Here is a 12160-nt window from a genome sequence, read left to right on the forward strand (position 1 = left end):
GGGGGGGGGGGGGGGGGGGGGGGGGAAGAAAGGTCAACCTTTAGCTTAATTTATCTCTTAGGGGAGTATATATCACTCACATCTTCCACTCTGCCTCCAAGTAATCTAAAAACTCTGGCGTGAATACTAATGAATATCACAATTTATTTTGTTGGATGCCATGGGACAGAGCTGAAGACACTTGGAAAAGGAAATGAATTTTCAGAGCAGGACTAGCTGGAAAAGTCCCTCTCTAAAGATTGCTGCTTCAGATTCATAGCAAGGTTTTAATGAGCTCAGGGGAGGGGGCTTTAATTTATTTATGGAAAATTGCAAATGAGCCTCATAAATGACTTTAACATTTCAGTCATGAGATGGTTCTGTGTAAAGCTGGGGCCAGTAAAGATGCAGATTTTAAAAAAAAATAAAAAATAAAAATTGCATTATGAGGAGGTCTTGCAGTTTTGGCTGTGCTGAGTTTTCCAAACATCTACCATCTAGAGAATGTAATTTCTGGTCTTGATAACAATAGATTTCCATTGTCACGTGCAATCCTATCTAGAGGAAGATACGACTGGGAAGAGTGGTTCCTTTTGGTTCTAAAGGAAATAATTCAACCACAGAGGTAGCTTTCTATGAGGTTGCAAACAAGATCCTCAGTAAGGAATAGCAGTTCCAGTTCCATATTGATTGGGTTCATACCTTATGGTAATTCATCTTTTGTTTTAAACCCAATTTGTTGCCCAAACCACATAGGTTGGATTCATCTACTGAATTAAACCACAGTTTGGTTTTGGTTTACTGTGGCATGTGAACCCAATAGCATAGCATAGCATAGCATAGCATAGCATAGCATAGCATAGCATAGCATAGCATAGCATAGCATAGCATAGCATAGCATAGCATAGCATAGCATAGCATAGCATAGCATAGAATAGATGGAAGGGACATTGTAGGCAGTGGTGGGATTCAAATATGTGAACAACCAGTTCTCTGTGTGAATGCCGCTTCCGGAAGTCCATTCTGGGCCTGAGCAACAAAAAATTAGCTACCGGTTCTGCCAAAGTGGTACGAACCAGCTGAATCCCACCACTGCTTATAGGTGATCTAGTCTAACCCCCTGCACAAGCAGGAGACCCTAGACCATTTCTGACAGATGGCAGTCCAGTCTCTTCTTGAAAGCTTCCAGTGATGAAGCTCCCACAACTTCTGAAGGCAGTCTGTTCCATTGGTTGATTGTTCTCACTGTCAGGAAATTTCTCCTTATTTCCAGGTTGAATCTCTCCTTGATCAGTTTCCATCCATTATTCCTTGTCTGGCCTTCAGGTGCTTTGGAAAATAGGTTGATTCCCCTCCCCTCTGTGACAGTCCCTCAAATATTGCAACACTGCTACCATGTCTCCCCTGGTCCTTGATTTAGTTTTTTGAAAAGAAAGATAAAATTCAGTAAATTCTCTCCAGCATCTATTTGCTCAGCTCTTCAAAGTTTTGAAGGTCAAGCAATCTTTGCTACGAATGTATTCATTGCACTTATACTCATTCACAAATCCATTCATTCACACATTGTTGAACCACTGTCAAGTCTGAAAAACTTTGCAGCAAGAGTCTTCATCCTGACTCTTCTGGACTCCAGGTGCAACGGAAGACTCTCTGCCTGTTTATGTCAGGGATAGGCAACATTTGAAATGTTAACGCTGTATCATGGGTATATTCACAAAATGATCTCAGGACAAGGTGATGAGATCACTTCTCGTCTACAGTATTCTTTACCCAGGAAAGATATTCCCCATAACCCAATTTTCTTTTTCCATAATAATTCTGTTTCATTACTCATAATCCTTTTCTTTTTCTCTTCCATTAATTTCTATCACTATTTTCATTACTACTAGTGATGATTTCCATAACTCAGAACGGGCTGTTTTAGGAAAAGGGGTCTTCAAACTTGGCCCTTTTATGACTTGTGGACTTCAACTCCCAGAATTCCTCAGCCAGGCACGTGTGCCTGGCTGAGGAATTCTGGGAGTTGAAGTCCACAAGTCACAAAAGGGCCAAGTTTGAAGACCCCTGCTTTAGGATGTTCCCTTCAGTGTTGGTGTCAGGATGTTAATGAACTTCTCCAAGTGTAATATATGTGGGTGTGTCCAGATGAGTGTTTTGTTCTGGTTGTTGTATGTTTTATTTGTTGTGTACCGCCTGGAATCAGTTCTTGTGAGTTTGGCCTTTAAATCAAGCAAGCAAGCACAAAGGGAGCTATACCTCATGTCATCAAGTTGAGGATGACTCCCTAAAAGTCCAAAACCCTTAGAATCAGTTGTGATCTACTTTGTGAGGAATGTGACTATGTTCATCTGCTTGCCTCATCTTTGGCATTGCTTCAAGATGCAATACACACCCTGTCTCCAGGTGACCTGATTACTATTGTATAGCTCTGTGATCTTGTTGTGTTGGGTTCTTCAGCTAAGCACAAACTTTCTATCGTCACTGGAAAAGCCTCAGATTGTCATTTTCCTTAGTGTTTCCAGTTACTGTTACATAGTACAAGAGAATTTTCTATTCTCTTGGAGTTATTTTGATTTGGATTTAAGGATCTTTAAGGCAGTTGCCAACTCCTTGTGATTGGCAAGCCACATATGCTTTAACCGTAGTCAAGGGGACAAGCTTCATGTTGAATGCCCTCTTATTCTATATAAAATAATAAAGATGGGATAAAGATCTAATAAAGAAATAAAAATATTAAAGATTTGTATCCTGAGCATAGCCTGGCTGTGTTTGAGAATCATGTAATTTCTCTAGTCTCCTTCCAGTTACTACTTGTGTTTTTAGTTTGGGCTGGAGATTTTATCAAAGGTAAATACTGAAGTATAACTAATTAAAGGTAAGCTTTATAGTTTGGTTCTGTGTTTCTTTTCATTCTTTTTTGACTTGTGTACACCTGAGCGTCTGTGTTTCTTCTAACATCCTGGCAGTAATCTAGATGGGAAAAGAAACTTTCTGGTGGATTTTGGATGGTCATCAGATCCTATTCAACTACAAAGAGGAATGGATTTTTTCTTTGTTGGTATCTGGTTAATTGTGAACATATTGATCTGGATCACACATTGTTACATCATGATCATACAATAGAGCAGGGGTGTCAAACTGCTAGTTCGCGGGCCGGATGTGTCACCTGGAAGCCGCGCCCACCCCATTGCCGGCAATGGCAAAACAGTCCCGATACGTCGCGCAACGTCATATGACATCACGCGTTTGACATGTCTGCAATAGATGAACTATGCCTTCTTCATAATCAGTATATGAATTGTGTACATGAGCTTTTGAGAGACATATTTTGGATAGATATTTTATTTTATCATTATTTGGGGAAAAATAAGGGCCCCTTTGAGATAGAATGAGGGCTGGTCTCTCCTGAGCTGAGCAGTAGAAGAATTGTTTCAATGCATACAATTTTGTCTATAAATATTTATAAGAATGGAACACCTGCACAGCATAAGACCTTAGCATAAATATTTTAAAAAGGCAAAGTGCTGAGTCAGTATATTTTTTTAAAAAAACTGGCCTACAATAAACATGTTTATTTATGCTTTGTTAAGCATATAAATATTCAGCACATAGGTAGGACTCACTCCTATATTCTGAAGTCTAGTCAAGTCTGCAATTGATGGGCAGTTAGTGACATACTTCCTGCACTAAATAATGACATTGGTAGGCTTCCAAGTTTTCCATTCCCCATAACATTAAAGGGAAAAAAAGCACTCCTGTGATCTGTGAAATACTTGTTCATAAGATGCTTCGTTTCAAGTAATGCAATAATTGTTTCATGCTAATCATTAAAATGGCAGCTGCAATAAGATTGAGCCTAACATAACAGTAAAAAATGTATGCACTCCTGTAAGGATTTGCTACTGACCTTGTTTGCATCAATTTCCTCTTTACTATCTTTGCATAAGAGTTTTTTTAAAAAATAAAGTTTCTATTATCACTGAATATCTGATTTAATAATGTTGGACTAGTTTATGTCAGGACAATTGCTTTATGAGCTTGGTCATAGGTAATAAATATCTGATGGTCACCTTTCCAGTGTGAGAAGAAGAAATCTAATTATCTGAGGGCATGAACATCTTGTTTATCAATAAACATTTTTATTCAAGATAGGTGTTTATGGCTACAGCATCAGAAAGTGGTGTTCAGAAATAGAAAAAGAATATTAGTTGTTACTCTTTCTGTGCGTAAATTAACAGAAGGACAGGCAACATAGTTAAGTACACAAAACCTTTTTAACTAAAGGGTTTTATTGGCAAAAGTGCTTTTGTCAGCCCCTTTCATAGCTACCAATCAATTCGGATTAATGGATGCTGGAGTTTTGTCCCCATGTTGTTCTATAACCTTTAGGCAGTCGTCAATGAAATGAAAGCTTTTCTTCTTTCCTTAGACATAGAACACAGAATAAGAGGGTTGGAAGGGACCTTGGAGGTCTTCTAGTCCAATCCCTGGCCCATGGCAGGAGATGTTAGACCAATCCAGACAAATGATTGTCCAATTTCGTCTTGAAAACCTCTAGTAATGGAGCACTCGGAGCTTCTGGAGTCAAGTCATTCTCTTGATTAATTGTTCTCACTGTCAGGAAATTTCTCCTTAGTTCTAGGATGCTTCTCTCCTTGATTAGTTTCCATCCATTGCTTCTTGTCCTGCCCTCAGGAGCTTTGGAGAATAAGTTAATTCCTTCCTCTCTGTGACAACCTCCCAAGTACTGGAGGACAGCTATCATATCACCCCTAGTTCTTCTCTTCATTAGACTAGAAATACCTAGTTCCTTCAATCATTTCTCCCTTCCTTCCTTCCTTCCTTCCTTCCTTCCTTCCTTCCTTCCTTCCTTCCTTCCTTCCTTCCTTCCTTCCTTCCTTCCTTCTTAAAACAACTTTCATTTTGATCGAACAAGTTAAAGGGTTTACTATTTTAATACATACCCTATCAGAAATGACCATGTCAAGTTTAATATAGATAATTGAGGATGAAATTCGGAATGGAAGGTGTAAACTATGGCACCTACCATCTGTAGTATGACAGATAAGTCATACTACTAATTTATGGTAGAAAAACCATACCAATAAAATATTTGTGAAGTAATAGAAATATGCTTGACTGAATTTAAAGTTTTTAATCTGCTCATCTTTCCATTTAGAACTTTTTTCTTCACATGACCATGGTTATTTGAGAATCTGTTTATTTTAAGTTTGAATTAAAATTGTTCGTATTTTATGCCATTTCCTTAAATATAGTGATTTGACATTGATACTATTTCATTGGAACTGACTTCTCCATATGCTCCAGTTTTATACATTAGATTCACAAGGGCATACATTTTTCTGCAGCCTTTTAAAAACATACTTTTTAATTACCAAACTGCACTTGAAAACATGTACAAATTTCAGTTTTTTTTGTTGGCTTGCAAACCAATTGTACCACAGCATTAGTTAAATTCCCAAATGCAAATCAAACAGCTTTCTCAAATCCACATATTGGAATGCTCGACTTATTCATGAGCCTTTGCAAATATTTTTATTAAAGTTATATATTGCTGAATCTTTATAGACTTCAAATCCTTACAAACAATTAAACCATGCTGTAAATAAAATATCTATAATAATAAATAAATGCCTTTCAATCCAAATCAAGAGAGAGATCATATAAGAATTAATTTAAGAAATGTATCTTACTAGCTGCCCATTAGCTGTAGGATCTTTGCCTGAATGATATAATTATATGCCACAGGTTTTCTGACTATTTATAAAACCCAAAAGATGCTCAAAAGCAAATAAAAGAATGCAGTTAATTTTTATTAAAACTATCCTGACTAACAAGAAAACATACAGCAAGATGTTAATGAAGAGAAGGACGAGGGGGGAAATGATAGCAGTGTTCCAATATCTCAGGGGCTGCCCCAAAGAAGAGGGAGTCAAGCTATTTTCCAAAGCGCCTGAAGGCAGGACAAGAAGCAACAGGTGGAAACTAACCAAAGAGAGAAGCAACCTAGAACTAAAGAGAAACTTCCTGACAGTTAGAACAATTTACCAGTGGAACAACCTGCCTCCAGAAGCGGTGAATGCTCCAACACTGGAAGTTTTTAAGAAGAGACTGGACAGCCATTTGTCCGAAATGGTATAGGGTTTCCTGCCTGAGCAGGGGGTTGGACTAGATGACCTCCAAGGTCCCTTCCAACTTTTTTTTTTTTTTTTTTTTTTATTATTATTATTATTATTATTATTATTATTATTATTATTATTATTATTATTATTATTATTATTATTATTATTATTATGAGATTCCGGTGTCACAAGGGGCAAGGAGAAAAAAAATAAATCAAAATCAAAATACCTAAAAGAAACAAAGAAAGTAGACTTGAATAAAAACACAAAGCACAACAAGCTATAACCTTTTCATTTATAATCTGTAAGCCTCCCAGAGTCGCCTTATAGGGGAGATGGGTGGCATAAAAATTTAATAAATAAATACAAATTTTTATACTGCTTTGCATTCAATTTTATATGGCCCAGAGATTTTATAGAATTGGGTGACCCTCTGAAATTCACTGACTAATTGGGTGACCCTCTGAAATTCACTGACTAACTGACTAATTAACAATAACCTTTTGCAAGGAAATACAAAGTCAGGGAACTGATTACCATAAAGGAAAACAGGAACAGGGAAAGTTAGGAGATGAATAAAAGAGAATATTTTAGCCCAGGGCTGAACTGTGAGGTCCTTGGTGTTTTCTGAGCTTGGTTGTTTTCTTGCAGATGTTTCATTACTCAACTAGGTAACATTATCAGTGCTAGCCTCTTATATATAACCAGAGACCAAATCCCAATCCCTTCTAGCATTGATGATATTAACTAGTTGGGTAATTAAACATCTGCAAGAAAACAACCACACTCAGAGAACACCAAGGAGCTGTTCTGGCCCAGCCTACATGAGTCCTTGTTATGCTCACAAGGAGAAACCCCTCTTCCAAGAAACAGGCAGGAACTGCAAGAAAAAACCAACCCCTTTTATTCTCACAGACTTGAGTCAATGTCCAAGGCAAACAAACACAGTCCACAGAAACTCGATCCTCAACACGAACGGTTGCCTTCGGCAACCAGCACCTCCCACATCTTCCCTTTTATAATCAAGCCAAGGCGTAGCTTCCTAATGATTTCTCCTTTGCCTTTGGAGCCGCCCCATTGTATTCCTCTGTCCTACTCGCTTCTCTTGCCTGCACTTTCGTGCATCCTGGATTTGTCCCAACTGTTCTTCATCACTGTCCACTTCAGGCTCCCAGCACAGCTGTGTCTCAGCCTGAGCGCGAGTAGAGGGGCCAGGCTCCTCATCAGACTGTAAGTCTTGGAGCTCCTCAGAGCCTTCCTCTACTCTAATGTCACTCCAGGCCCCTCCTCCTCATCTGATTCCTCAGACTCAGCTGCCGGATCCACTGGCTGGTGAGGAATCACAACAGGAGCCCACAACGTTAGGAAAATTGGTAGGCTGTGCGGGATCAGTGAGATGAATCAATTTGACCTGAAACAGAGTCACCAGAGATAGGATAGATTTATATTCCGAGGAAGACACCAAAGCAGAGTCAAACAAGTGGGCAGATTCTGCAGACGTTTTCTCTCTGCTTAGGTACCAAGGTAGCAAACAGAGATCTATTCAAGTAATCTTCCGCTTTTGTCTTATCTGTCTCTGCTTTCCATTCCCAGCCTTGAACAGCGGAATCTCTCGCTAGAGACCGAAATGATGAACCTCCATGACGAATTGGAGCAAGAGAAGAAGAAGTTTACAATGGTCGAAATCAAAATGCGCAATGCTGAGCGGGCCAAAGAAGACGCAGAGAAACGGAACGACATGTTGCAGAAAGAGATGGAGCAGTTTTTCTCAACGTTTGGGGAACTGACAGTTGAGCCGCGTAGGACAGAACGAGGAAACACCATATGGATCCAGTGAGGGCTGTTCCTGCTGCTCAACAAGACTGTGGGATTCTGGGAAGAGGATAGCTGTGATATTTTATTGCATTGTTTCTCAGCCTTGGCGACTCGAAAATGCGTGGACTTCAACTCCCAGAATTCCCCAGCCAGATTTGCTGGCTGAGGAATTCTGGGAGTTGAAGTCCATGCAACTTCAAGTCACCAAGGTTGAGAAACACTGTTTTATTGTAACAGGTGACTGGTCACCTGACTGAGGCTAGCACTCAATGTAATGTTATGAGACCTCCAGAGACTACATGACTGCATCAACCAACCTTTTCTCTGCAAGTTGCTTCTCAATTGAGAAATCCCTACTCCGCTATCCATCATCATGCTACTGTTAAGTGTTACAACAAGCTTTGGGCTTATAGATTTTAAATAGGTTATGTGGGGCGGGGGGTACGATAGAAAGAGGCAAAAGATTATTTTAATGCAAGTCTTATATTTAAACTGTCAAATGTTAACTTCATTGCAATCAAGCTTTTCTCCCTTGCACTTAACATAGTAAGCTATTTTTGGCCTTGTGTTATAATCAGCTAATTTTGTATATTACTTCCCCCCCCCCTTCTGTTGCCCTGTCATTGCAGAATTAATTATATAATATATATAATATATGTATATTTATACACACACACTGTCACACACAAGTCTGTGTCTTTGCGTGTGTATATATATAAAATGTTAGCTATTAAAACAAGCAAAAAAGTATTGTGTGATTGTGCTGTTTATGCCAACTTTGTTGCCCATGACCAAAAAGAAAAAAAAACCCAGAAGGAATTGTAAATAATTTTATAAATATATAACATGAGCATTGATTATGTTTGTTTTATTTTCCCCTTTTTTTCTTTGTGTTTCTAATATTTCATTTAAAACTGTCAGTCCTGACCTGTGCACTTACATCTTCAAAAGTCTCTCCTATGGTCACTGCATTATATCCGCACGATCCAAACATTAAATTATACACATAATTTGCACTGGAATTCTGGGAGTGGTTTTGAAGTGGGCAACCTTAGGGAGAGAAGATAGTTTTTAACTATATCACAATCCTGACAAAAATCTGATCATTAACCAGCTGACTGACTCTCTCGAAAAAAGCAACAGCCATTCACCCTATTGTAATAGAGCTAATAAAAAGTAGTCCTTGACTTATGATCACAATTGAGCCCAACATTTCTTTTGCTAAGCAAAACAGTTAGTGAGTTTTGCCCCATTTTACAACATGTTAAATGAACCACTGCAGTTGTTAAGTTAGTAGCATGTTTGCTAAGTGAATGTGGCTTCCCCATTGACTTTGATTGTCAGAAGGTCACAAAAGATGATCACATAACTCCGGGAAGCTGCAACCGTCATAAATATGAACCAGTTGTCAAGCGTCCGAATTTTGATCATGTCACGGGAAGAGAAGGGATGGGAACCTTATCTGTGCTGACAAATATGGATATGTGTGTGTGTGGATGGATGGATAGATAGATAGATAGATAGATAGATAGGTAGGTAGGTAGGTAGGTAGGTAGGTAGGTAGGTAGGTAGGTAGGTAGGTAGGTAAGTAGGTTGGGCTGTTGAAGGTTCAAGAGAAGGGATGGGAATCTTATCTGTGCTGACAAATATGGATGTGTGTGTGTGTGTGTATAGATAGATAGATAGATAGATAGATAGATAGATAGATAGATAGATAGATAGATAGTATCTATCTATCTATCTATCTATCTATCTATCTATCTATCTATCTATCTATCTATCTATCTATCTATCTACTATCTATCTATCTATCTATCTATCTATCTATCTATCTATCTATCTATCTATCTATCTATCTATCTATCTATCTATCTATCTATCTATCTATCTATCTATCTACTATCTATTGAACACACGGGACCCGACTTGAAGGTTCAAGAGAAGGGATGGGAACCTTATCTGTGCTGACAAATATGGATATATATCTAAGGCATAAAGTCTCTTCTCCCCACTTATGCAGCAATTTTCGTGTCCCCAATCATTTCTAGATTTGTATCTCTCCTCCGTACATCACAATGTTAACAGCAGGTGCTGCCACTTTTTTGAAAGCCCCACTTTCAGTCTTGGGAGCCCCTCAGACAGGGTGTCCATGTGTATCTCTCTTGCTTACTCACCCGTTGTTTGTGTGTGTGTTTATATGTATGTCAAAAAAGTCAAGGGGGCAGTAACCATGCAATTGAAGCCCCATTCCTTTTTGATCTGCATTGTGACACATGTTGAAAAGAGCAGGCATTTGGACGATAGTTGCCACCTTTCTTGACTTTTTTGACATGTGAAACACAAACGCATTCCTCACTGCATAAACCAAGTCAGTCTTTCCAGCTTTTCTATTAAAGGCTTGTGAAGTAATGGGACATTGTGAGAATAACAGAGCTGGAAGGGACCTTGGAGGTCTTCTAATCCAACCCACTACTCAAGAAGGAGACCCTGTACTACTTCATACAAATGGCTGTCCAATCTCTTCTTAAAAGTCTATAGTGTTAGAGCACCCGCCATTTCCAGAGGCAAGTTGTTCCACTGATTAATTGTTCTCACTGTCAGGAAATTTCTCCTTAGTTCTAGGTGGCTTCTCCCCTTGATTAGTTTCCATCCGTTGCTTCTTGTCCTGCCTTCTGGTGCTTTGGAAAAAACAAGGGCAATTTGGAAATAAACCTCCATTTGGTTATCAATGACAGATACTCGCAGATACTGAACTTTTACTATACACATTAGAAAACTACAACATTCCATTATTTTTCGACATAATCACCATTCAAATTGAGGCACTTGTCATAATGTCTTACAAGGTTTGAAATTCCTTAGTAGTAGCTGCTCGGCGCCAAAAGATCCCAATGGAACTGCTTCAAAAGTTCTTGGGTGTGTCTAGCGGTGTGCAGGCGAGCATTATCGTGAACTAACACCACACCGGAAGTCAGCATGCCCCAACGCTTGTTATGGATGGCTCATCTGAGTTTTTGTAACGTTTCACAGTTACAAATTGATGGTAGAACCATGCTCCATGAACTTCACTAGCAGTACTCCTTTGACATTTTCACGTATGGTGGGATTTTCCATGGCACCATTTCCAGTTTGGTGTTGATTCACGATAATGCTTGCCCGCATACGCTAAATGCACCCAAGAACTTTTGAAGCAGTTCCATTGAGATGTTTTTGATCACTCTCCCATAGCCCAGATTTGGCGCCAAGCAACTACTACTAAAGAATTTCAAACCTTGTAAGACATTATGACAAGTGCCTCAGTTTGAATCGCGATTATGTCAAAAAGTAATGGAATGTTGTAGTTTTCTAATGTGTATAATAAAAGTTCTGTATCTGTGAGTGTCTGTCATTGATAACCAAACATAGGTTTATTTCCAAATTGCCCTTGTAGATTGAACTCCTCTTCTTTGTGGCAGCCCTTCAAATATTGGAATGCTGCTATCATGTCACCCTTAGTTGTTCTTTTCACTGGACCAGACAAACCCAATTCCTGCAATCATTCTTCATATGTTTTAGCGTTCAGTCCCCTAGTCATCTTTGTTGCTCTTCTCTGCACTTTTTCAGAGTCTCAACATCATTTTTATATTGTGGAAACCAAAACTGGATGCAGTACTCCAAGTGTAGATTTGCTAAGGCATTTTATATATAGTACCAACACTTCACGTAATATTGATTCTATCCCTCTGTTAATGCAGCCTAGGATTGCATTGGAAGTGCTGAATTGTTGAAGGGCCTTGTTCACGATAAGGCTTAGGATTCATCAAAGCTCTCCATGCCAGATGGTTACTGTATTTTCTCCACAAAGAGGGCTCCATGATCATTGGATCTTGCAAACAGAATTTCTGCAATGTCACAAAATGGGCAAGTGCAGTTGTAGCTATGTCACAAGCTATATGACGTGGCAGCAGCAAATGTTTTGTTAGGAATTATGTCAGGCTACACAGAGAGCCAGGCTTGCTGTAGTAGTTAAGGCATCAGGCTAGAAACTGGGAGACTGTGAATTCTAGTTCTACCTTAGACAAAAAAAAGTTACCTGGTGACCTTGGACCAGTCACTCTCTCAGCCCAGTAGTGGCAAACCACTTCTGAAAACTTGCAAACAAAATTGGAGAAATTTGTCTAAGATTCAGCAACGATTTGAAGCCCTTACCTCAACCCAAAAAGTTATACCAAAGGCCCTTAAAA

The 12160-nt window shown here is 39.0% G+C and overlaps 1 protein-coding gene across 1 annotated transcript in view; it reads left to right on the forward strand.

The window, feature by feature from the left end:
* The window catches only part of ARHGAP24 (Rho GTPase activating protein 24), a 69548-nt gene extending 61536 nt beyond the window's left edge, over positions 1–8012 (forward strand). The window contains exon 7 of the mRNA XM_015832380.1: positions 7716–8012. Within this exon, the coding sequence (XP_015687866.1) occupies positions 7716–7959 (244 nt within the window). The 3' untranslated portion in view covers positions 7960–8012. The remainder of the gene's footprint in view (positions 1–7715) is intronic.
* Positions 8013–12160: the final 4148 nt, after the last annotated feature.

The sequence above is a fragment of the Protobothrops mucrosquamatus genome, unplaced genomic scaffold, assembly GCF_001527695.2.
Source record: "Protobothrops mucrosquamatus isolate PMUCROS unplaced genomic scaffold, P.Mucros_1.0 scaffold3, whole genome shotgun sequence".
Taxonomy (NCBI): domain Eukaryota; kingdom Metazoa; phylum Chordata; class Lepidosauria; order Squamata; family Viperidae; genus Protobothrops; species Protobothrops mucrosquamatus.